The sequence below is a fragment of the Pelobates fuscus genome, chromosome 4 (assembly GCF_036172605.1).
Source record: "Pelobates fuscus isolate aPelFus1 chromosome 4, aPelFus1.pri, whole genome shotgun sequence".
In the NCBI taxonomy this organism is placed as follows: Eukaryota; Metazoa; Chordata; class Amphibia; order Anura; family Pelobatidae; genus Pelobates; species Pelobates fuscus.
The window spans coordinates 227504835-227532758 of NC_086320.1; the positions used below are offsets into that span (position 1 = coordinate 227504835).

General features: G+C 43.0%; 1 protein-coding gene across 1 annotated transcript in view; it reads left to right on the plus strand.

Moving 5' to 3' along the window:
* The window catches only part of ADCY2 (adenylate cyclase 2), a 1028223-nt gene that overhangs the window by 91053 nt on the left and 909246 nt on the right, over positions 1-27924 (plus strand). The window contains exon 2 of the mRNA XM_063451927.1: positions 27645-27842. Within this exon, the coding sequence (XP_063307997.1) occupies positions 27645-27842 (198 nt within the window). The remainder of the gene's footprint in view (positions 1-27644; positions 27843-27924) is intronic.

Sequence of the window (27924 nt, forward strand, 5' to 3'; positions counted from 1 at the left end):
CCAAACCACATTCAGGCCACGATAAAGACCTTCCTAGACCGAATCCCCATGCCCACCCTCACGGACGCGGGACAACAGGCCATAGACGCACCCATAACAATAGAGGAAATCGCACTAGCTATGAAAACTCTAAAACCCAACAAATGCCCAGGACCTGACGGATTCTCAGGACTGTATTACAAGACCTTCTCGACGAACCTTCTACCACACCTCCTAGACCTATTCACATCCCTACAGGGAGGGGAAACCCCACCCCCGGACATGCTCAGAGCCAATATATGCCTACTCCCTAAACCCCACAAGGACCTCCAAGACCCAGGCCACTTCCGACCGATATCCCTATTAAACACAGATATAAAGCTATTCACAAAAATCTTGGCAAACCGACTCCACCCCTTCCTCCCCAAGCTGATCCACCCATACCAGGTCGGATTTATCCCACACCGACAGGCATGCGACAACACCAGAAGGATATACGACCTGATCTGGACGGCCAACCACCGACGCCAACCCACACTCCTCCTCTCCCTGGACGCCGAAAAGGCGTTCGACCGAATCCTCTGGCCCTACTTATTCGCGACCCTCCAACGGATGGGTTTCCCTGAATCCTTTTTAGACACCATAAAAGGCATATACTCCCACCCTACAGCGAACCTCCTAATCCACAATGCCCAACCCCCCTCCTTCACGATCCACAACGGCACAAGACAGGGCTGCCCTCTGTCCCCCCTCCTCTTTGCCCTATCCCTGGAATCCCTCCTCCAAAAAATCAGACAGACAACGACCATAAGCGGCATCACCGTACGCACAACAGAATATAAAATAGCGGCTTACGCAGACGACCTACTGTTCACACTGATGAACCCAGACACTTCCCTGCCACCACTACTCACCCTCCTAGACGAATATGCAGCAATATCAGGATACAAACTGAACCTCAGCAAAACCGAGGCTCTACCAATACATATCCCTAACGACATGTTACCAACATTAAAAGAATTATACCCGTTTCGCTACGAAACACAAAGCATACAATACCTGGGTACACACATGCCACGAGACCTACAACTCACTTACCGACTTAACTACCTCCCACTACTAGAACGCGCTAGCCTAGACCTGGAAACATGGCAAAACCTATCAATATCCTGGCTGGGACGCTTAGCGTCAGTCAAAATGAATCTACTCCCACGGTTTCTATACTTGTTCCAGGCCCTACCTATACCCATTTCCAGACCAGACTTCAAAACCTTACAGACCCAAATAGACCGATTCATATGGGCAGGCAAAAAATCCAGGATCAAAAGGGCAACCCTCTACATCCTACATAAGAAAGGAGGACTAGGACTCCCAAACTTCTGGGACTATCACCAAGCGGCACAACTAGCCCAGATCCAAAACCTCCACGCCCCAGCGGGACTCAAACTATGGGTGGACATAGAACATGACCTCTTTGGCCGCGACTTCCCTTCCTTGTACCTATGGCTACCCAAACAAGACAGACCAAACCCCCTCCCCCCCACAACACCAGCAATCACCCACTCAATCGAACTCTGGGACAGAATAACCAGAAAACACGCCCTAATCAACACCCCTTCCCCATTAACACCAATCCTCCGCAACAAAAGTTTCCTCCCCGGGATGACCCCTCAACACTTTGCAAGATACGAGGACAACAACCTAACCCGATTCTATCACTATTTTCAAGGACAAACCCTCCTACCCTTCACACACCTCCCAATCACCACCCCATTCACTACCTTCGACCACTTCCGCTTCCTACAAATCCGGAGCTTCCTATCCCACCCAACTAACCAAGCCACAGCCACCACCAAACATACACTGTTTGAAAAGATGTGCATGACCACACCAATACAAAGGGGACAAATCTCCACTATCTATGGGATCTTACACCTCACCAACACCCCCAACGCACTAACGTACACCACAGCCTGGGAAAGGGACATAGGCCCACCCGGGGACCCATCCGACTGGCAGAGCATATGGGAAGCCACTGCGGCCGTCTCCATATGCGTAACACACAAAGAACAAGCGTACAAAACCATGTTCCGCTGGTACCTCACTCCCCTACGATTGAAGCAAATGCACGCTGCCACCTCTGACCAGTGCTGGAAAGGCTGTGGCGCACAGGGCACATACATACACCTGTGGTGGCGATGCCCACCAATAGCCCAACTATGGCACGACATAGCCCACACAGTCAACAGAATATTACACAGCAACCTTCCACTTGACCCCTGGATATGGCTCCTGTCAAAACCCCACGACTCACTCACCAGGGCCCAAAACAAACTGTCGGCGAGAGTTGCCCTGGCCACCCGAAGAACCATAGCCCAACACTGGGGTAGGAACACGCACCCATCCATGCCGGAGGTACTGAAAAAAGTTAAAGACGCGATGGAAATGGATAAGCTTTCCGCCCTCGCCCACGACACCACAAGATCCTACCACAAGATATGGGACCCGTGGCTCATCGGGACCATACTAGCACCCTTAACCCACTAGGCCCGCTACTGCCCTTGCCCACCTGGACCCCCCTCCCCTTACACCTCCACAGTACCCTCCCCGCATCCTCTCCTCTACCCACTCCCACAATCAGCCCTCCCCCCCTACAAATATGCTCCGAACATATGAATTAGGATAGAAAGGAAAATCCCCCTTATCTCGCTAACAGAATGGCCCCATGAACCCAAACCTCTGAGCGCCGGCCCTTCCACCAGACCCCCAATTGGGGGGGGAAGGGCCCGCGCCTAGTAAAGACACACAGACAAGCACGCCAACCAATTACGAAGGAACTCCGCGGCCAACACGCCTTAAGGAACACCATTCGCATACCCTGGAAACCCCACTGCCCACCCCCCATGGCATCAGACCCCTACAAACCCCACAACATGGACCTACGAGGCATCATCCTTGTAAAGAGCTAATGCTCCTCCACAATGTAAAAGTTCACTACCACACAACCCACCACACCCACACACCCCTCAACATGGCACTATGTACAGACCTCACACCCCAAGTTACACACTTACCCCAAGTTCTCCCTCACCTAATCCTCCCCTCGGATACACACCACAAAAGAACGACATAGCAAAAGGCCCTTAGGGCAATGACCGTGCGCGTCTACGATAACGCTCACAACACTAGACCCTGTACGCCCAACCTGAAAGAACCACTATACCAGATCACCTACACCAGGGCAATCAGCAGCGCACATACTCTTGTACCCCTCTTGGTGTAGATTCATACACGAACCCTAAACTATACGAAACCCTATCACAATAAACACCACCTGTACTCCACCGTAATGATGAAAATATTTGTATGCAATTTTTTGTTACCCCCCTTCTTTTCTGTAACCCTCCCTGCATTTTACCGAACTTGAAAAATTTGAAATAAATAAAGAATTAAAAAAAAAAAAAATATGTGTGCTATGTCTATTAAAGAGAGTTGCTGTTTAACCTTTGCCAAGTGTCGTCTGGTGATCCCAGTCAAGCCTCAGCGACTGGGTATGAAGTGCACCAGGGTCCCTGGTAGCTACAAGGAAGCAGACTTGGCGGAGGTACTCGGTCAGAGTAATGGAGCTCCGTCACATTTGGTTGGCAGCAGTGGGATGGCTTCCTAGTGATTGGGGGACCTCCAAACTACAACTGGGACCCCTGCATGCCATCTGGAATTTGCCAAGATGAATAGAGATAGCACCCGTGCAGCGCTCCCATCCGAGGAGGAGTTCCAGCAGAGGCTGCAAGCAGCTTTGTCCCAGTATGATGTCTTTTTCTTGACAAAGGGTGAACTTGACCAGCGGGGCACAATCAGACGGGGACGCTGGAACAATGTCCTTGAGGAGGTTTGTTGTCTCTGGAGAGAGCCGTACCCAAACATTATGCAATGATTTGGAGATCAAGTTGATTTGCGAATGCAGTTCTTGGGAGAGCAGCCCCTGGCAGAATGTGTGTTCAAATTAGAGGAGCTGGTCCAGAAAGAATTGTGTCTGGGTGATTTGTACCGGGCTTTAAGATGGTATGCAGTCCTGCAGTACCCATTTCTAGTGGATGATGACCCTCCAGAGGGTGAGGGCTATGATGGCTATGGCTTATTGTGGGAGGCCTTTGAGGATAAAATTGAATTCCAAAGTCCTGAAAGGTCCCGACTTTGTGACATTCGGGAAAATAGGGAACACCAACTGGATCTCTCAGAAGCAACTGACCTGGAACATGATTTGACCCACCTGGCCACCATGGAGTGGGAGCATGAACTGGAGTATAAGCGATTGTATGATTCTGTACAGCAACAGGTCCCAGAGACGGATCTGAGGATGTTTACCAGGTAGACGTGGAGAGAACCGTGTTCTCCACACCTGATTCACAATGATGCTCAGCAGCCGGCCCAGATCCTCACCCCTGGGGCATGGGGACCCTGTCAACCCCGGTATATCACCAGTGGCAGCTGGAGTTACACAGAATGGTAACAGAACAGCCGGTCCCCCTCCTCAACAGCAGCCAGAGTTATTGGGAGTGGATTCAGTTAATTTCACTCCCCATTGGCAAAGTGAGTTACAGGGAGTGGAGACAGGTGGTCTCACTCCCCATTGGCAAAGTGAGTTACAGGGAGTGGAGACAGGCGGTCTCACTCCCCAGTGGCAGTGCGGATTATTGGGAGTAGAGACAGTTGGTCTCACTCCCTAGCGGCAGTGTGCATTACAGGTAGAGGAGACAGTCTGTCTTCCTCCCCAGCGCAAAGTGCAACCCTAGCAGAAGAACTGGCATTGGCACAGAGGACCTCTGCCCTCAACTTGCAACAACGCAGGGACTTGAAAGCAGGGAGTACAGCCTTCTACTGACAGTGGATCATGAGGAGAAAACCAGTCCCCCAGCGAAAGAGCTGGCATCCAGTCACAGCACCACTGTTCTCTGTCCACAAACACCTGAGGATGTTGACCTGGGAGGTCTCCAGACCTAGATCTCAGGTATGCGTGAAAGTTGGCCCAGATCCCCAACCGCATGTCCGAGGGGCCACAGCTACTCTGCCTTCTTTATAGCCACTGAGAGGACTCCAGGGAGAAGCAGCAGTGGACGTGTGTGTGGGTGTCACAGTGGGCCACTGAGAGTGTGGTCATGTGCGGATAGGTTTGAGTTTGGGAGGAGTGTCATGGCAGATTTATTGGGAACTCACTTTCTCCACTTCCACGTCCCCTCTTATGTCTAAATCACCCTGTGCTTATTAGGGGCACAGGGTCCCGGGAGACTTGGACAAACTTACAAACTATGTGGAACTTTGTTGAGGAGGCTGCCAGGACGGATTGACTCTTTGGGACTTGTTACCTGACTAACTCAGACACAATATGTAGGTTTTCAGATTCCTCTTGTGTTTTGGTCACCCTGTGCCCAGTATTAGTGCAGGAGATGTTTAATGTATTGCTTGTCTGTGCCTCTGCCTCTGCCCCTCCCCCTCTCTCTTTTTCCTGTTCCATTGTTTCCCCTAAAAGGCATTGTTCCATGGACACTGCCAGACTAGTTTAAACTAGCTTCTTTGTCCCTCCTTAATCTCCCATCTCCCACTCCACTGTGAATGAGGCTGTTGGAGGCTTAAAATGTGTGTCTATTAAAGAGAGTTGCTGTTTAACCTTCATCAAGTGTCATCTGGTGTTTGGTCCAGGGTGGAAAAGGCCCTCAGTGATCCCAGTCAAGCCTCTGTGACTGGGTCTGAAGTGCTCCAGGGTCCCTGATAGCTACAAGGAAGCAGACTTAACGGAGGAACTAGGTCGGAGTACTGGAGCTCCGTCACACTAATATAGTGGATTGAAGACAATGTTAACGCTACCAATATTGATTTATCATATGACATCTGTATATGCAATGAGACGATTTGATATACAATTTCTAAAGTTATAAAGTTTTCTTAATCTCAGTGTTTTACATGTTTTACTAGAACAAAAAATATACGTATTTTTTCTTCAAATTATACAAGTGAAGTAGACTATTCTGCAACAGTGAATGAAGTAAGGTTCTTAACACTATCATTACCAAGCACTTTTTGATTGAAAAGTATTAACATACAATGCATTTGAAGCAAGGTATTCAAGCTAGCTTATAAATATATCATAACACAGCAATCTTGTGCATGTATCACTTTTCAGACAGATATAAAAAAATTCACTTCTTCGTTCAGAATTTATAAAAAATATTTGGTTGAGCTCTCGATTGTGCATTTTTTTTTAGCCACATCCAAAGTGTTTATTACCAATCTAATCTCTGAGAGCCTGCAGAAATAATCAGAGGTGCTACAGGACCTGGTTAAGGACAAACTGTAGATTAGGTCCCGTGATTTGAAAAAACTGAAGATGACTTGTGGAAGTCTTCGTGACTTACCATCTCTCCGGGACACACCACTTAAAGAGAGCAACTGCTTCAACCTCAGCAGAAAGTGGCATCACTACAATTTCTGCTATGACCCCAACCCCTCTAAAAGAGACTACAATACCAAGATTGATAGATAAACCACAATATTTGTTGCATCAGAGCATTTCTCAACTTGCAGAAGAGCTCTGTAAAGATATAGAGGGCCTTGGTGGATGCAATGTGCATCTGGAGGGCAAGATGGAAGAGCTGGTGAAGGCCCATAACTCCATGGCAGATGTCCAAGAGGCCATTGAATTTAAAGTAGCAGAAACGTATTAGGTACGTAAATAAATGGTATTTAAGGACCGCGGATATACCTGATACGTCTGCGGGGAATTAGAGCACTGGAAGCGATCATGATCTCTTCCAGCAGCTCTAATGGTATTGCAGTGATGCCTCAATATTGAGGCATCGCTGCAATACCCCCCTCACTGCCGGTGGCCCCCGGAGAACACTGGGTGATCGCTTCCCCCCCGGAGCAATCACTTCCAGGTTGCTCCACGTGGAGACCGGCAGTGAGGCAGAGCATCAGAAGCCATCAGGCTAAATAGTTAAATAATTAACCCCTCCCCTCCCTCCCCATGTACTTACCGATTGCCGCCGTTCCACCGCCGGCAATCGGTCTTCTTCTTAGGGCTCAGCCCAGACAGACCCCCCTCTCCAATTTAGGACCCCCAGGGGCCTTGTGACTGCTCTAAAAGAGCGGTCACATGGCCACCATAGCTGTCCACAGTGCTGCCAGCAGGGGAACTGTCTGAACTGACAGGTAGTGCCCCTGCTGGTGAAAAAAGTTAAAAACAAAAATATAGTTAATAAATGTAAAAAAAATATATAGAGCAAAAAACAAGGCACAAGAGTGTACTGAAAATGGACAGCCTCTGAAATAGCCTGCCCTTCGGTGGGTCCCCGCTCAGATCTCAAGTTGGTTTTAGCTCATCTTGTTCCATTATAGAGAGAACATTTCTGAAGCATATCGGACTGGTCCCACCCACACGGGCAAATGTAGAAAATTGATGGAAGTGCACTCCACCCCTTGCCAAGGAATCCAGGGTGCTTAACTGGATATGTCCCAGTACCAAAGTGGACCAAATGTAATAGTAAAAATAGAAAATAAATCCAGGCACTCCAGATGAATTCCAAGAAAAAGGCAGTTTATTGGAACCAGCAGCTACAAAGCGACATTTCAACCCCTAAGGGTCTTTATCAAGCCACCCACACGGGCAGTCCAGATCTGAAATGCCAGCAAGTTCCCTCTGCACCAGAGACACAGCAAACCCAGACAATCGTTTCAACCTTGTTAGGCATCATCAGTGAGGCATAGCTGATATCTCTCTAGGCACAGTGAGCAACGAGTCCATGTCTGGATTACCCTTTAAACTTATGGGAGCAAAAAACAAGGTGCAAGAGTGTACTGAGAACGGACAGCATCTGAAATAGCCTGCCCTTTGGTGGGTCACCACTCAGATCTCAAGCTGATTTTAGCTCATCTCGTGCCATTACAGAGAGAACATATCTGAAGCATATCAGACTGGTCCCACCCATAAGGGCAGTCCAGATCTGAAATGCCAGCAAGTTCCCTCTGCACGAGAGACACAGCAACCCCAGATGATCGTTTCAACTTTGTTAGGCATCATCAGTGAGGCATAGCTGATATTTCTCTAGGCATATAAATACATATATATAATAAAAAATTGAAAAAAAAAACATTTATAAAAAAACAAATAAAAATGCTAACTTTGGCCAGGGTTGTGACTAAGTGACTACTACAAAAGACTGGAAATGCCCCATTTGATATACCCTGGTTATCTACATTTGAAAATTCTATGCCATGATGGGGTTATTTTTCACATTCCTGGGCTACCATATGGTCTCAAAAGGTAACACAGACCCAGCAAACCAATCTGGCAAACTGAATTGGGCAAGCCCTATATTGACCCTGTAACTTTCCAAAACACCATAAAACCTGTACATGGGGGTTATTGTTATACTCGGGAGACTTCGCTGAACATAAATATGAGTGTTTCAAACAGAAAAACGTATCACAACGATGAAATTACCAGTAAAAGTGCAGTTTTTGTGTAAAAAAAATGCAAAAAACAAATAAAAATGCTAACTTTGGCCAGTGTTTGTGACTAAGTGGCTACTACAAAAGACTGGAAATATCCCATTTGAAATACCCTGGTTATCTACATTTGGAAATGGTATGCCATGATGGGGTTATTTCACATTCCTGGGCTACCATATGGTCTCAAAAGTCAACACAGACCCAGCAAACCAATCTGGCAAACTGAATTGGGCAAGCCCTATATTGACCCTGTAACTTTCCAAAAAACAATAAAACCTGTACATGGGGGGTATTGTTATACTTGGAAGACTTCGCTGAACACAAATATGAGTGTTTAAAACAGTAAAACATATCACAACGATGAAATCACCAGTAAAAGTTGTGTAAAAAAAAATGCTAAAAACAAATATGAAGGCTAACTTTGGCAAGCGTTTGTGGCTAAGTGGCTACTACAAAGACTGGACATTTTGAATACTGTGGGTTGTCTACTTTTACAAATGGTATGTTATGATGGGGATAATTTAAATTTCTGGGCTGCTATACGGTCTCAAAGGCAACATAGGCCCAGCAAACCAACCTGGCAAATTTAAATGTGCAATAATGGAAAAGGGGAAAGCCCTACATTTGATCCCTGTAAGTTTGCAAAAACCCATAAAACCTGTACATTGGGTTCACTGTTGTACTCGGGAGATGCTGCTTAACACATATTGGGGTGTTCTTTGTCAGTAACACATAACAGGAACTGAGAATCCATGCCTAAAGTACAATGTGAGATAAAAATAAAGCAAAAAATGACTACCCAAAAGTTTGACAAAGACTGGTGATAGAATTAGTGCATGGAAAGTGTTAAAATACCACCCCTAGGGTGTCTACTTTTCAAAAATACATGGTTTGATGGGAGTAAATTACATTGGCTTCAAAAATGTCCCAAACAGGACATGGATGCATAATGACCAGCTGGGAAAAAGCTGTTGGACAACTGGAATGCGCACCCTCTTAATAAGGTATTTTAGCCCCCAGAGAACCCGACACACTTATACATGGAGGGTATCACTGTATTCAGGAAATGTTGCTGAACACATATTGGGGTGTTCTTTGGCAGTAACTACCCTTAACCCCTTAAGGACCAAACTTCTGAAATAAAAGGGAATCAAAGGGAATCATGACATGTCACACATGTCATGTGTCCTTAAGGGGTTAAAGTTCATTAACCCCTGCATTTTTTTTTTGGCATAGATTGTGGTGGTAAAATGGTTGCATAAAAAGAGGCAAAATACCCCAAGTTTAATACCTTAGGTTGTGTTCATTTAAAAAAATATATACATGTGAAGGGTTATTCAGGGATTCCTGACAGATATCAGTGTGACATTGTAACTTTAATTAATTAATTTTGAAAAAAGAAAATGGTTTGGAAATAGCAAAGTGCTACTTGTACTTATAGCCCTATAACTTTCCAAACAAAGCTAAGAACATGTTAACATTGGACATTTGTAAACTCAGGACACAATTTAGAAACTATTTAGCACGGGTGTTTTTTGGCGGTTGTAGATGTGTAACAGATTTTGAGGGTCAAAGTTAGAAAAGTGTGTTTTTTTAAAAAAGTTTCATCATATTTTATATTTTTTTATAGTAAATTATATGATATGATGAAAATAATGGTATCTTTAGAAAGACCATTTAATGGCGAGAAAAACGGTATCTAATATGTGTGGGTACAGTAAATGAGTAAGAGGAAAATTACAGCTAAACACATACACCGCAGAAATGTAAAAAGAGCCCTGGTCCTTAATGGTAAGAAAATTTTAAAACGGTCTGATCACTAAGGGGTTAGTAAGGTATAACAGTACATATTATTAACATCGTATTATTACAGATATATAATATTACATTGTTGTAGGCAAAGTTAGAGCAAGTTTGCTGATTTTCATAATGACTTTTACTGTAATTTCACATCGGTTTCTTTAAGATTCTAAGTTCCCTATTCAATGGTGGGTTATGCAGGGGGAGCTACTGCTTAGGATTCGGGGAGTCACTAGTAATTGCCTTGTTGAGTCATCATTTCTATCTAGGGTGGTGATATTCACCACAGTTGGTACTGTGGGTTCAGTTGGGTGTGCCTGGGTGTGGGAGAGGGAGGAACAACAAGGGATTGTTCAATTGAGTGGGTGATTAGAGTGCACCTGTACACTTGGGTTTCTTCTTTCTGGAAGTGGGATAAGTGTCAAACTTGGGGCTTAAAATCGTTTTGTTGTGATGTGTCACTAACTGTCTTTACATGCGTTGCCACCTATTGGATGTTTAATACCTAGGAATTGGTTTAGTATTATTTACTACCTGTTTTGGTTTTGGCTCTAAAGGTCTCCCATGTGTCCCATGCCACAGACCAATACCTGGCAGGATGGCGGGTGCGTCTTGCCATTTTTTCATATTGTCTGCTGACATCTGTTGCTGCAATACATTGGTCAATGGTAGGAGTTTTCCATTGTCTGCTGATGACTGTAAGGGCTGCTATTTTGATATGGTATAGTAGGTATTTGTGACTTTGGAGGGCTTTCAGGAACAGAACGTTTTGGGCCTGGATGGGGAGATTAAGCCCCATGCAACTTTTTATCAATTGCCTTACATCCTGCCAGTATTTGTTAAGTTGGGGGCAGTGCCACCATATGTGCATAAAGTCCCCTCTATCCTTCTGGCACCTACAGCAGGTGTCAGAGGCGTTTGGGAAGCTTCGTTTTAGGCATGTTGGGACTAGGTACCATCTGTAGAGAAGTTTGCGAGAGAGTTCTATGTGAGATGTGCACAGTGTCATCGTTTTATGGGCTGAAAGTATTTCTCTCCATTGCTGGTCTGTCATGATGTTCATTATGTCTCTGTCCCATGACCTTTTAAAGTGCAGTAGATTTAAGCACTCAAAGGAATGTTCTGAGGCATATATTAGGGAGATGAGCTTTTTGGGGGGGGTTTATTTTCAGACTTATTTTTTCATCGTCTGCTAGTTTTGGCTCTTGGTTATCCTCTGTGTTATCCAGGATTGTAATTGTGGGTAGGAAAAGTGGGAAATGCTGGGGAGGGTATATTCCATTTGTAGGTCTTGGAACTTTTTGAGGCTGTGGCCTTGTAGTAATTGGGATAGATTAGTTATCCCATGCCTGCACCATAGTTTATGGTTGAAAGGTTGATGAGTAGAGGTAAAGCCTCTATCGTCAGGGAAGGTGAGGTTTTGTCTGCGATCTTCATTTTTTTACAGTAGTTATCCCATAGGTGTAATGCTAATGCTGTTGTGGGTAGTATATGTTTATAATAGAAATACAAAAAAACAAGTCCTGTGCTTTCTCCCATCACTCCTGGGTGGCAGCAACGACCACAGTACACATCAGCCTCAATACATACAGTAAAAACCAAAGAACAAAACTTACCTGCACTCTCTCCTAAATCCCTATGTATATTTAAACAAATGGAGGTCATCTAGTTACTCCAATGGCCATTATGTGGGTCCTACACTGACCTTTCACCTTGCTTCCTTGAGCTTCTGGCTAAGATATCTCTAATGAGACAGAGAGGGTTTTTTTCTTTATACACACCCTATATACTTATTAACCCTTAATAGGGAACACATGGGATGGGCGGTAGCATTGTAACATAGCTGTGTGATACAAAAATGAATACTTGTGCTTTTCTGCCAGGGGCACTATGTGCCTGAATCAAATCTCTGATGAAGCAGAGGGTATGCTCTGCGCAGAAAAGCAAACACAAAGTGAAATACTATGAACAATATAGTTGTGTGAATTTAACCCCTTAATACTCATCTGATATGCCAGGGAGCAGCCAAGAAAGAGTAAGTACTCTCTCTGCCATCAAATTGAAGGTAACATTTCTAGGTCTAAGAAGGTTTATATACTATTTGTTATGTATTGTAGACACTTGGAGGTCTCATTGGGAATATTATACTGATGTTTATATCCATATGATGCAAACGATCAGTCAGCTGATTCCACTATTTTTGTACTAATACAAATGATTGTGTAAGAAAATAGTATGCCAAATTTTAATATATACTGCACACCCTAACAAAGGGCAATGTTTTACCCCCTCCTTATCACCTTACCAAAAAGTGGAATTTTGTGGGGATTTTTAGTTTGAAATCTTAACTATAATATAACTGTTGATTAAAAAATTTACATGACTTCAATAAGCAGAAAACCCCCAACAGATGTTGACATTTACTGAAAATAGACTTGATAGTCTTTGGTTCCACTGAGATTGGGTAGCAAGCTTGAATGCTTTTAATTACTAGTTCATCAAAAATGGTTTACTAAAAAAATGAAGACAATAAATCTGAAGATATTTTAGATGAAATAAAATGGGAAACTGAATACAACTATGTATAATATATGTGTGTAATATTTCAGTTTCTTCAGATTTTATTTCTAACATTGTAGATTAGGCTATTTTGACAGTTACACAACCTTTTTATGCTTTTGTAAAAAAAACTTGCTGTTTTTCCATTTGTATGTCTATTGTCTAATTGTAGATATATGTCTGCCTGTCTGTCTATCTGTCTAGATATTGTGTTAATTATCATTTGAAGGTGTTTTAGTTACTACATCTAGGTGTTAAGCAACATGTGGATTGTCAGTGGTGTTGTGTTTGTGGGGACTGTGTATGTGTTTGTGTACAGGCTGTTTGATTTTTTTTGTGTGATGGGGAGGCTTCTTTGGCAGCTCTGTGTATATTTAGCAATAGGTAGCTTCCCTGAGATCTATTGAAAACTAGGCTGGCAAGTTATAGGTAATATGCAGGAGCTGTGACAGCTGCTACAGGCTACTCTACTCTAGTATTGATTCCTGTTCACAAGTTTGTGGAGAAAGTCATCTGAAGTGATCCGCAGCAAGTGTTGCAAGTCATGAATTGAGGATTGTTTCTCACCACCTGCAATCACTGCTTAGGTTGCACTGTGAGTTATCTGAACTCCCACTGGGACTCCTGATAGGCCAGAGTTGAACAGGTTCTGGCAGACTGAGTGCCATGCAAAGGCACATGCCATAGGTTGCAAGCCCCTGGACTAGGAGATTGGTTTTGGAACAAACTTTTATTCAGCCAAAATCAAGCCTATCAGATGACTGTAAGAACTTTTTTTAATCATGATTCATTTTGCTGCTTCTAGCACCAGAAAAACAATGGATGGAATGGTGAATAACTTTTTTAGGTTTTGGGCAAATAAGCAGCTTAATAAGCATATTGATGGACAAGTGGTCTGCTCTATAATGTGGGCTGGCTTTCCTGTTTAATCAAGAATTAGTGTTAATGCTTAAGGGACAGCTATTACATGTTGATTTTATTTACCTATTGAGTGAACTGACCAACAGGGCAGAAACATGAGGAACAATAGAGCAGCCATGCTTCTAAGCAAAATTATTGTAGACACTTTGACCTAAACGGACACTTTAGGTACCAAAACAACTTTAGCTTAACAAAGCAGTTTTGGCGTACAGCCCTTGCAGTCTCACTGCTCAATTCTCTGTCATTTAGTAGTTAAAGCGGCACTGTCATGCCGAACTTACCTTTCCTCAATCTCTTCCTCTTCTACCCCTCTCTCAGGATCTGTTCTTCTTTTCTTCCTGTCTCCTTTAGTTTTCTTTAAAACCATAAGACAAAGTAGGGACTCTTTGTCTTATGGGATTCCTCCGCTTGACCAGCTCTGACCAGCGGAGGAGCAAAGTGTGCTTCATTTCCGCTGGTCAGAGCAATTTTCCCATGATCCCTAGCTTTCCTCCCTGTTCCCACAATGCTTCCTGTCAGTATTGCCAAACGTCCTGTCACTTAGACAGAACGCCGGCAAAACTGCCGAATTGCATCCTAACAGAATTCTCCATTGGTGTTAGGATGCAATTCGGTACTTTGTTTGTATCGGAATTTCATTCTAATGAATGAAACTCCGATCCTATTCATTGCCGCGGCTGCATCTTGCAGCCGCTTAGTAGATAACTCCCTAATTCCCACGGTATCAGGGAGCTATCTACTAAAAGGCTGAAAGACCTGAATTGGTCTTTCAGCCAACTTTACTAATACTAAGTAAAAATTACTTAGTATTAGTAAATAATATGCCCCTACTCGCTATACCGCGAGTAGGGGCATGTCTAGTAAGCAGTGAGCAGCCTGTGGCTGCTCACTGTAAAAAAAAAAAAAAAAAAAAAAAAAACAATAAACACCCCCCCTCCCCTGCGCGGGGGTTAAAGATTGGGGGGGGGGGGGGACCTACTGTCCCCCCCCCGCCCCCACCCCTGCGCGGTGGGTGGGGGCCCTAATAAAACAATAAGGGGGGGGGACCTACTGTCCTCCCCCCCGGCCCCCACCCCTGCGCGGTGGGTGGGGGCCCTAATAAAACAATAAGGGGGGGGGACCTACTGTCCTCCCCCCCGGCCCCCACCCCTGAGCGGTGGGTGGGGGCCCTAATAAAACAATAAGGGGGGGGACCTATTGTCCTCCCCCCTGGGCCCCCACCCATGCGCGGTGGGTGCCCTAATAAAACTATAAGGGGGGGGACCTACTGTCCTCCCCCCCGGCCCCCACCCCTGTGTGGTGGGTGGGGGCCCTAATAAAAACAATAAGGGGGGGGACCTACTGTCCTCCCCCCCGGCCCCCACCCCTGAGCGGTGGGTGGGGGCCCTAATAAAACAATAAGGGGGGGGGACCTATTGTCCTCCCCCCCCTGGCCCCCACCCCTGCGCGGTGGGTGGGGGCCCTAATAAAAACAATAAGGGGGGGGACCTACTGTCCTCCCCCCCGGCCCCCACCCCTGAGCGGTGGGTGGGGGCCCTAATAAAACAATAAGGGGGGGGACCTACTGTCCTCCCCCCCTAGCCCCCACCCCTGCGCGGTGGGTGGGGGCCCTAATAAAACAATAAGGGGGGGGGCCCTACTGTCCGCCCCCCCGGGCCCCACCCCTGAGCGGTGGGTGGGGGCCCTAATAAAACAATAAGGGGGGGACCTACTGTCCTCCCCCCCTAGCCCCCACCCCTGCGCGGTGGGTGGGGGCCCTAAATGAACCCCCCCCCATCAAGGTGACTAGGGGTCCCAAGCCCCTAGTCACCCCCCACCCAAAACATTCTATCCCCTACCTACCCCCCTCACCCTAAAAATAGTGAGGGGGGAATAAAATAACTAACCTGTAAAAAAAAAAAAATTAAACTTACCATTTGACGTCTTCTTTTTTCTAAATTCTTCTTACTTCAGCCCCCCAAAAGGCCAAATAAAAATCCATAAACCCGTCGCACTTTAAAAAAAAACAAAAAAAAAAACGAGCGCAAACAAAAATTAATCCATCTTCACCCATGGAGGGCACGCCGCGTACTGAGCTCCGCAGGGCGGGTCAAGGCTTATAAAGCCTTGCCCCGCCCTGCAATTAGGCTTAGAACACAATGATTGGTTGGTTTAAGCCAATCAGAGTGCTCTGTGTCATTTTACACAGCGTGGGAAAATTCAAAAGAACTTTCCCACGCTGTGTAAAATGACAGATCACTGTGATTGGATGGTTTTCAAACCATCCAATCACAGTGCTCTGTGTCATTTTACAAGCGTGGGAAAATTCCAAAGAACTTTCCCACGCTTGTAAAATGACACAGAGCACTGTGATTGGATGGATTTCAAACCATCCAATCACAGTGCTCTGTGTCATTTTACACAGCGTGGGAAAGTTCAATTTTCCCACGCTGTGTAAAATGACACAGAGCACTGTGATTGGATGGCTTGAAATCCATCCAATCACACTGCTCTGTGTCATTTTACAAGCGTGGGAAAGTTCTTTGGAATTTTCCCACGCTTGTAAAATGACACAGAGCACTGTGATTGGATGGCTTGAAAACCATCCAATCACAGTGATCTGTCATTTTACACAGCGTGGGAAAGTTCTTTTGAATTTTCCCACGCTGTGTAAAATGACACAGAGCACTCTGATTGGCTTAAACCAACCAATCATTGGGTTCTAAGCCTAATTGCAGGGCGGGGCAAGGCTTTATAAGCCTTCCCCCGCCCTGCAGAGCTCAGTCTGCGCGGAGCCCTCCATGGGTGAAGATGGATTAATTTTTGTTTGCGCTCGTTTTTTTTTTTTTTTTTTTTAAAGTGCGACGGGTTTATGGATTTTTATTTGGCCTTTTGGGGGGCTGAAGTAAGAAGAATTTAGAAAAAAGAAGACGTCAAATGATAAGTTTAATTTTTTTTTTTTTACAGGTTAGTTATTTTATTCCCCCCTCACTATTTTTAGGGTGAGGGGGGTAGGTAGGGGATAGAATGTTTTGGGTGGGGGGTGACTAGGGGCTTGGGACCCCTAGTCACCTTGATGGGGGGGGGGTCATTTAGGGCCCCCACCCACCGCGCAAGGGTGGGGGCCAGGGGGGGAGGACAGTAGGTCCCCCCCCCTTATTGTTTTATTAGGGCCCCCACCCACCGCGCAGGGGTGGGGGCCAGGGGGGGAGGACAGTAGGTCCCCCCCCCTTATTGTTTTATTAGGGCCCCCACCCACCGCTCAGGGGTGGGGGCCGGGGGGGAGGACAGTAGGTCCCCCCCCTTATTGTTTTATTAGGGCCCCCACCCACCGCTCAGGGGTGGGGGCCGGGGGGGAGGACAGTAGGTCCCCCCCCTTATTGTTTTATTAGGGCCCCCACCCACCGCGCAGGGGTGGGGGCCAGGGGGGGAGGACAATAGGTCCCCCCCCCTTATTGTTTTATTAGGGCCCCCACCCACCGCTCAGGGGTGGGGGCCGGGGGGGAGGACAATAGGTCCCCCCCCCTTATTGTTTTATTAGGGCCCCCACCCACCGCGCAGGGGTGGGGGCCAGGGGGGGAGGACAATAGGTCCCCCCCCTTATTGTTTTTATTAGGGCCCCCACCCACCGCGCAGGGGTGGGGGCCGGGGGGGGGGACAGTAGGTCCCCCCCTTATTACCATTTTTTTTTTTTTTACAGTGAGCAGCCACAGGCTGCTCACTGTTTAGTGGACATGCCCCTACTCGCGGTATAGCGAGTAGGGGTATTGGGGAGATTTTAATCTCCCTTGTCCTATTATGGGGGTCATATTGACCCCCATAGAGTGAGGAGGGGACCTGGGGGGCTTATGAAGTGGTGGGGAGCACTGCTCCCTGCCGCTTCTATAGTTACATATTACAAGGAGGGAGCTGCACGTCGGTAGCTCCCTCCTTGTAATAAACTGATCGAACAAACTAACACTGATACTCAGTGTTAGTTTGTTCATCTGATTTTTTCTATTCATTCATTCGTCTGTCTGATGAATGAATGAATAGGTGAAATTCCCGTTCGCATGTCCAGGTGTTTCACTGGGCATGTGCGGGAATCTCACAGTCTGTGTAGTGTGGGTAGATGACGTGTCCCACAGGGACTTCACCTACCCACACAAAGATGGCGGCGCCCTGAATATAGATCGGGGCAGAAGATAAAGAATTAAAAAGAGGTAATGTGGGGGGCTTAGGGGCATTTGGGGGTGACTAGGGGGTCGATTGGATGTAGTGGAGGCGGGAGGGGGGTTAAAAAAAATAACGGGATTCGGCATGACAGTGCCGCTTTAAATCCTTTTGTTTATACAATCCTAACCACACCTTCCTGCATGTGACTTGCACAGCCGTCCTAAACACTTCCTGTACAGCGACATCTAATGTTTAAACTTCCTTTATTGCTTATGCTGGTGAATTTAGAATTTGTTATCTCCTTTTCTGTTAATAGCCTGATAGAACCTTCATGAGCAGGATATAAAAATGTCTAAAGCAAGTTAACACCTAATTTTAAGTGAAGCCATTTTATTTTCATGCAAGCTGCCAGTCACAGCCAAGGGTGTGTGGTTAGGGCTGCATGGACAGAAGTATAAGTGATTTAACTCCTAGGCAGCAGAAAAGTGAGCAGCGGGACTGCATGGGGCATGATCTATACACCAAAACTACTTAATTAAGCTTAAGTTGTTGAAGGGATAGTTGGATGCAAATCTCTTTAAGCTACTAAGGGAGGTAGACCTGCACTACTGCAATACCTGGTTGTACTTGTGTGGGAGTGGGAGATAGCCTGGGTCATTGATTCTGTTGTGAGACTAGCCCTAGTTAGTACTGCCATACACACTGACAGCCTGGCACCCAGAACTACTTGCCCTAGGCTTCTGGTGATAGGAACAGTCAAGCAAAATAACCACTACATGCTGAAGAGGCTATGATGCCAGGAGTGAGGTAACATCCCTCAATAAAAGTAGTTTAACAATTGGCTAACTTACTTCGGGTCCACTGGATATGCCATTTCCTCCATTGAGAGCCAGAAGCTTCTGTATGGAGCCTCCATTAGCTCTACAGAGCCAAGCCTTACCATGCAGGGCAGCTCTTGAGCTGAAAGCATCAGCTAATCTTTCTGGGCAAATGAGCAAAGCCCTGCACTACTGGACTTAGCTCATTGTAGAGAGCCTACAACTCTCCTGGAGGAGATGACTCCAGGTAATTGGCTAAACATTGCAAATAGTGATGTCCCGAATGGTTCGCAGGCGAATAGTCCCGGCGAACATCGCGTGTTCGCGTTCGCCACGGATGGCGAGCATATGCGATGTTCGGTCCGCCCCCTATTCGTCATCATTGAGTAAACTTTGACCCTGTACCTCACAGTCAGCAGACACATTCCAGCCAATCAGCAGCAGAACCTCCCTCCCAGCATAAAATTTAGATTAATTCTGAATCTGCATTCAATTTTTTTTTGTGTGTTTATTATATATTATCCTCCATAGCCAGTAACCTGTGTGTATTATACATTATCCCCATAGCCAGTAACCTGTGTTTATTATACGTTATCCCCCCATAGCCAGTAACCTGTGTTTATTATACATTATCCTCCCATAGCCAGTAACCTGTGTTTATTATACATTATCCCCCCCATAGCCAGTAACCTGTGCTTATTATACATTATCTCCCCCATAGCCAGTAACCTGTGTTTATTATACATTATCCTTCCATAGCCAGTAACCTGTGTTTATTATACAGTATCCTCCCATAGCCAGTAACCTGTGTTTATTATACATTATCCCCCCACAACCAGTAACCTGTGTTTATTATACATTATCCCCCCACAACCAGTAACCTGTGTTTATTATACATTATCCCCCCACAACCAGTAACCTGTGTTTATTATACATTATCCCCATAGCCAGTAACCTGTGTTTATTATACATTATCCTCCCCATAGCCAGTAACATGTGTTTATTATACATTATCCCCCATAGCCAGTAACCTGTGTTTATTATACATTACCCTCTCATAGCCAGTAACCTGTGTTTATTATACATTATCCCTCCATAGCCAGTAACCTGTGTTTATTATACATTATCCCCCCATAGCCAGTAACCTGTGTTTATTATACCTTATCCCCCATAGCCAGTAACCTGTGTTTATTATACATTATCCCCCCATAGCCAGTAACCTGTGTTTATTATACCTTATCCCCCATAGCCAGTAACCTGTGTTTATTATACATTATCCTCCCCATAGCAGTAACCTGTGTTTATTATACATTATCCCCCCATAGCCAGTAACCTGTGTTTATTATACATTATCCTCCCATAGCCAGTAACCTGTGTTTATTATACATTATCCCTCCATAGCCAGTAACCTGTGTTTATTATACATTATCTCCCCCATAGCCAGTAACCTGTGTTTATTATACATTATCCCCCCATAGCCAGTAACCTGTGTTTATTATACATTATCCCCCCATAGCCAGTAACCTGTGTTTATTATACATTACCCTCCCATAGCCAGTAACCTGTGTTTATTATACACTATCCCTCCATAGCCAGTAACCTGTGTTTATTATACATTATCTCCCCCATAGCCAGTAACCTGTGTTTATTATACATTATCCTCCCATAGCCAGTAACCTGTGTTTATTATACATTATCCCTCCATAGCCAGTAACCTGTGTTTATTATACATTATCTCCCCCATAGCCAGTAACCTGTGTTTATTATACATTATCCCTCCATAGCCAGTAACCTGTGTTTATTATACATTATCCCTCCATAGCCAGTAACCTGTGTTTATTATACATTATCCCCCATAGTCATTTATCGTTGGACCTAGGCAGCATGATGTCTTAGTCCGGCCCAGAGAGTGAGTGAGTGAGTGAATAATATAATATATATGTTCAGAAACATATTAGTAATATATGTAAATCGGGTTCATGCAAAGAGGGTGAAAAGGTATTAAAGAAAAACACACTTATTGCATTAAATTTACAAAGCCAAACTTTTAAAAGCTTTCCTCATTTCTTTCTCGGGATGAGGAATATATCGGTTGTAGACTGAGGATTTCCATCTGCCCAATCTTTTAATAATATGCACTGGAGTGTCAGTGTTTGAAGGAGACCGAAGCTGCCCCTATTCTAAATGAAAGACCCGAGACATGCATACAACCCAATCTTAGGAGTAGTGTTCTGATGTAGAAGATGAATTTAGCCGTAGTCAGAGGGATTCAGTGAGAGTAGTGGTGAAATGTGTGTGGCATGACTGAGTGTGGGTAAGTAAGAGTCAAGTATTTTAACTGGGCACTAGTTCTAGGTGGGATAAAGTGGTATAGCAGATATATGAGTAGTTTGGTTCGTTTTAAAGGTTTGTAGAGAAAGTATATAGTGATCATGATTTTTAGCGATATCCAATATTTTTAAGGTGGTCCAAGTGCCACCACTCATATCTGGTGTCACAATAGCTTGCATTTAAAAAAAAATAACTTTTTTGACTGTAATATAATAGCAGTCAGTTTCCTTCACACGTGTGCGTTTCAGGGCCTGCCAGGGCACAGTGTCACACCAGTGCAACTCATATCTGGTGTAACAGTAGTGTACATTAAAAAAAAAAACTAGAAATTTGACTGTGAAATAATAGCAGTCAGTTTCCTTCCCACGTGTGCATTTCAGGGCCTGCCAGGGCACAGTGTCACACCAGTGCAACTCATATCTGGTGTAACAGTAGTGTACATTTAAAAAAAAAAAAAATACAGGGGGCTTGTTGTCACCTTTCGGGGACCCTTGGTGTTGTACGTGGCTGGGTGGAGGAAGAGACCTTCAATGACATCAGTGAGGACAAGGAACAGGGCATGGCTAGCTTGGTATCCAACCTTGTGCAAATGGGGAGTTTGCGGTTGTGCAAATGGACTGTTTGCGGTTGTTTGCAGTGCGTTAAACGGGGAGTTTGGTCTGTCACTGTGAAGCGGGCATAACCCTTACACTACCTGATCGATACAACATCATACCTGATGTTTCAAAGCATTATTATTATATTATATTATTCCAAACAATTTAGGAATGTTAGGTGATTTATGCCCTTTATGGATTAAAAACAGACTCTGCATCAACTATGTAATTTTCCATGGGAGTTTTGCCGTGGATCCCCCTCCGGCATGCCACAGTCCAGGTGTTAGTCCCCTTGAAACAACTTTTCCATCACTATTGTGGCCAGAAAGAGTCCCTGTGGGTTTTAAAATTCGCCTGCCTATTGAAGTCTATGGCGGTTCGCCCGGTTCGCCCGTTCGCGAACATTTGCGGAAGTTCGCGTTCGCCGTTCGCGAACGGAAAATTTCATGTTCGCGACATCACTAATTGCAAACACTGATAGCACACTTTAGTGTGGATGGTGCTTGGTGTGTTCCTTTAATTAGTGTTTCTCTATATCTTTTCTTATTATTTAATAATTCATTTCTTGTCTTGTTGCATTTTTAAATTAAGCCTAAATTTTGTCAGTCCACAGTTTGCATTACTTATATCAAGTAGCCTATTTAATTTTATTTGAATTGTCAGAACTTGTCTAGAACTGCTACAATCAATGCTACTGGGGGTTATAGCTGAACAGTGGATGCTTCTGTACGCTGCTGGTACAGTTAGAGTTCCCAGACAAGGTATAGCTCTGTTTTGAAGATTTCCTAGAATTAAAATGGGATCGGTAATAAAGGAAACACACCCTGGAGATTTAAAATATAATTAATAATACCAGCAAAATATGATGCCCATTACCCAAAGAAGGAAGATATGTAAAGCAATGCTAAAGTCTATAGGCATCATTATTACTAATATGTGCAACATTAATAATACAATTTTCTTACTCAACATGTAAAATAAATTAAATGTGTTTGGTAATGGAATATTTTCTCCACTTGATTTTGTATTGTTACAATTTGAAAAAAAAATACAATATATTCTTTAGTGCATAACAGTAAACCATCCTCACTTTAAAGAAGCACTCTGATTAACTAACAGGCAACATTTTCTTTTCATTACCACGTTGAGAAAATTGTCTAAGGATTCCAGTGCCCCAAGAGAACACAAGACATAGTGACAGAAAACTGAGCCAGATTGCTAATTTTCCCCGAGCTTATGTTGTTCAAATATTTAGCTGAAACACATACAGTAGAAATTGAGCAGACATGATGATATTAACTAGGCTCAAAAAAGGAGATTCATCTAAGAGCCCTAAAAAATATATTCATGCATGGAAAAAATCCAATTAATTTAATTAAATGGAACATCCATAATTACCACACATGCCAACCTTTCACAATTTGCTTTATTGACATCAGGTTTAATTGGAAATACGTATTGGGCTAGGTTTCATATGGAAAAAATAAAAATAAATTTGAATATTAATATACTATCCAATTACAAAAAATAAAAAATAAAAACAAGAATAGTACAGTGGCACTCATTATACAATGTAATTCAGGTATCCAAATACTGGACTTTCAATTTAAAATTAAAACTCCGATAAACATTTGCTAGTCAAAACACAGCAAGTAGCTGGCAATATTTCAAAGGAGATGTAGTTTACTGACAGCTGTTGGTTTGGGCTTTGAATAGAACTGTTATAACAACTTTTTAAAATGTTTTTTAAAATGGTATTAATTTCTTTGTATGTTATTCACAATAGGTATAGTGCATTTCAGAAGGAACTAAAATAATAACCGATCACTTAAAAAAAAAGTAAAAATACCAAGTGTAAGGGAACTTTTTAATACTGACATACACTTTGTTTCACATTGACACTTTTCGGTTCTCTCTCACTCTTGTTTCCACTAGAGGTAAAATTAATTGACTATATATGGAGGGGGCAAGTAGCTATGTGGATAAGCTTCAGGGCTTGTGGGCTGAGGGTGATAAGAAGGTGATTTAGTGGCGGTACCTGTATATTAAAAAAAATAGCAAATTCCACTTATTTTATGTCACCTTTTTTCCAAAATATAGTTCAGCAAATATATTTTAGCATTAATTACCTACATAACTCATGTTAGAAGATGTTTATTCTAGGCTGAGTTGTCTCCTAAAAAATATTTACTAAAATTAATCTCTCTTCTTTCAAATGTTTTAGGAAGTTGCAACATAAGTTTTCAGATTAAGAATTTGAGTCTGCAAAAAAAACCAAAACATTTTGTTGTAGGCAATTCAGTCTGACCAAAACAAGTCATATTTAACCTTAGTCTAGGTATTTAAGGGACTGTGATTGAGCATAACATTCTAACTCTACATTGTGTCAGAAGATTTGCTATCAAATGTATAGATTAGGAGAGAAACCAGATAAACTACACTGTGAATTGTCAGTTGGTGTCTACGCATCTCTGCAAGAACTGCCTTCTTCTGCTGGTTAGGTCTATCTTTAATGATATGGTAGAGTGAAGACTTTGCAGAAGAAATGTGCTCTCTAGAGTATAAAAGTGTTAGCGAGTGGGGTGGAGCCAGACTACAGAGCTAGCTGGTCACACATAGCCCAAGCTCCAGGCCTGAGACCCCAATTCAGCAGGTTTTACCCTTAATACCTGCTTCCTTAAGCGCACACATAAACCAGGCACCCTCAAGTTGGCCATGGCCACTACGGTAGCAACTTTTAAGCTGGTGATCGGCACATACACAATGGATCACAAGTGTGGCCTATGGGAGTCTGAGACGGGGAGAGGCAGCCGCTCTCCTCGATCTTGAGCTGTCTACGGAGACCAAGCATGCTCTCACCCTTCCCCTGTGGACTGGTGGGGGTTATCCTGGTCCTCCCTGAGGTGAAGCCACACCTACTCTGCTCACACTCGATGGTTCTCATGGAGCGGGCTAACTGCAGGCTGCGAACCAAGATGGTCGCCGACACGATGCCCTCTTTATATCAGACTCTTGCACTTTATATCATCATGTGCATTTCTTGAGGAGCATAGGATGAGCCGTAGGATACTTAAAGGCAGCCACTAGTTCCAACCCTAGCTGTGGGCTAATTGTAAATTTAATTGTTTTTGTTCCTTTTCTACCACATGTTAGTATACATCCGGGGAAATTCACTTTTACAGCAAATGTTAGATGATCATGAAACACCTTATAATAACAGTTGGATTTATGTATGCCTAGCTAGTTTTCTCTAACAACAAAAATGTGCTGTTTTCTCTGCCATGACAATGCAGATTGATGTATTGCTTGCTCCTGCTGTCGTGGCGTTGCAAGCCTATATGTAACCTTAAGCACAAAAAAATAAAGAATTTAAAGTAAACATGTATACAATACATAAAAAAAAGATTAGGAGAGAAACCTATTCAAAAAATATACTTACCTCCCAGCTGTAGTGAATTCCTTAGCGTGTTGAGGCATTGACTGACAAGGGAGAGCAGAAAAGACCTCCCACAAGAGGTCCTGTGCTCCCTAACACCAGCTAGGGAGCATAGTAACATAGTGACATTTCTCCTTTCAGATGCTGGCATGCTGATAACAAAGCCTGCATGCTTGCGTCACTGAGGAGCGAAGCAGTTTTATTGGGTGCCGAAGGTTGCCTATCCCTGGTATAGACCATGCCTCTGAAGTCTCATTGCTCAATTTTCTGCCATTTAGTCATTAAATCACTTGTGAACTAAAAACATGTGTGCCATTAGGTGCTCAAGATAAGTAAGAGTTATACAAAATAGTTGTAGCTGTAAACACTAAAGTAGTTCTCCAAAAACACCAACAATATACAGTATACTAGCAAAATACAAATACTCCATACAATACTACCCACAAATACTCCACACAATGCTACCCACAAACAGGGCGCTTAGGACAATTGTAAATTGTTGGATAAGCTTTCCAAATGATTTAAAATTTTTGGACAAACTTTTTTAAAATTATTTAATATGATGAAAAATATTAAAATGTTCAATATATGATTTTTAAAAAATCAATATATATTTAAATAGTAAATAGTAATGTTTTGATATTTTAATATTTTGAAAAGATCATTTGTACAAAACTTTTTACAAAAATATAAAATATTAAATTGTTTGGAGAGATTATCCAACAACATTAAATTGAGCTCATAGTTTGGTGCCCCTTTTTATGTGTTTATTTTTTATTGCAACAAAACTTGTTGGGGTTTTGCCCCACTCACCCCTATCAACAAACTTCCACTTTGTCAGTCTGTCTGTCTGCAAACATGCTTAAAGAAACACTCCACACCAAAATAGTAATGATAATAATAACAATAATTCAATAATTATATATTATACATTTTATTCAATAATAATACTAGATATACCCCCAATACAAACATGAATGCTTTTATTAATGCATTCTCTTATTGGGGGTATATTTAAAATCAGCTTGCAAAAGCTGCAAAACAAACAATATTTCAGCTGCACAATGTAGTCTTTGTGAAATCTAATCACTCATACAATTGTGTTCTTTATATATACACAATTGATTTGCTTACTTACTGAACCAGCCTCACTGGGGACACACCACTGAAACTGGAGGGTGTGCCACCATGATGAAACATCTGCTTACATTGTCTTCCAGAGGCCAACTCCAGTACTACGTATTGGATGCAGGGTCAATGGGAGCAACACTTGGGCAATACATAAACGCACGTATTGATAATTACTCAACAAATGCATGTGATTATGAAAAGAGCATATATATTTCCTACATAAAGGTTGGATAGATTATACTCCATTTTATACTCCATATAAAACAAATACTGTATACAATGTACAAAGGTACATGGAATAATTAGAGAAGCAGAAATGCAAAGAATACATTTAATAGCTTTAGCACCACTAAATACATGCATAGATTAGGAAAAATACAACAATATATACAATGATAAATTCATAAAAAAAATAGTTTGTCTTTAAATAGCCAATCATGAAGTATCAACAATATGAATTATATGCTAGATAACTAATGAAGCAGATACATAGTACTGTCAATGGAGCTTTACATCAATTTATATTCTGCAGAGACTGATATTATAATAAAAGGGGGGCTAACTGATTGTAGGGGAATAAAGATCAATATGGTTAACAGGATAACTCCTAAATGTGACTTGTATTGCTAACAGTGAAATGGTAGAGGCCATTTAATCCTCCCCATTTCTCCATGACTGTAGAAATTATATGGCCCAATGAAAAGTCCTTTCCTGTTTGTAAGCAGGGGTCAGGCTTGCATTTTTCAGGCATTGAATTAATGACTAGTGGCTTCTGTCAGAGAAATGTGTTCCTGAACAGGCTAGTAATCATAACTGGAGAATAAATAAGGCTGAGCGAGACTTTATGGGCCAGAATTCATACTTAAATGAAAACATATTTACACTCAATGTGATATTGAAGGGGTTAATGCCTTGGTTAATATAATAAAATTATCCTTTTAAAAGTCTTTTTAACATTAATCTTTAATGGTTTTTTTTTTATACAATAAAGCTTTAAACAGCGATAGCTGTTTTTCTGTTCATTGTAGCATAATGCATTTTCTGTATCCAGACTGAGTCTTCCTGTGCCCTGTGATAGAGCTCTTTATCTTGCACTTCAGATGTGAGTAATGGTGCCTGATATAGTGAATGGAATATAATCAATCCATTTGTTTATCCGAGACATGTGCAAACATAATAATAAATTAGCCACATGCATTGCATAAACAAATAAGGTCTATTATAAAATATTTTATTTAGAAATATTAACAACTATATATGTCCAATTAAACATTTACAGGAAATTATTCACATACTTTGAATATACATTTAGTTTTGCTCAGGTATCACAGCTGTCACCTTGAATAACATCTCAAAGCTATATTTTATTTTTACCTTTTTTTTTTTTTTAAATAAATATAAAATATTTATTTCATTCTCTGTTTCTCCATACAGGCAATTGAAGAACATGTTGCATTTTTAATAACAGTCCCAACAGCCATAGCAATTTTCTTTGCTATATTTGTCCTGGTCTGCATAGAGTCTGTCTTCAAGAAGCTTCTTCGTGTTTTTTCACTGGTCATCTATGTATGTTTGGTTGCAATGGGATATCTTTTTATGTGTTTTGGAGGAATCATATCACCTTGGGATCAGGTAGGTGTTTTACTTATGAGGCCAGTTTATGTACCATAACCGCTACAGTGCAATGGTTTGACACTTACCTGGTTCCCCTAGG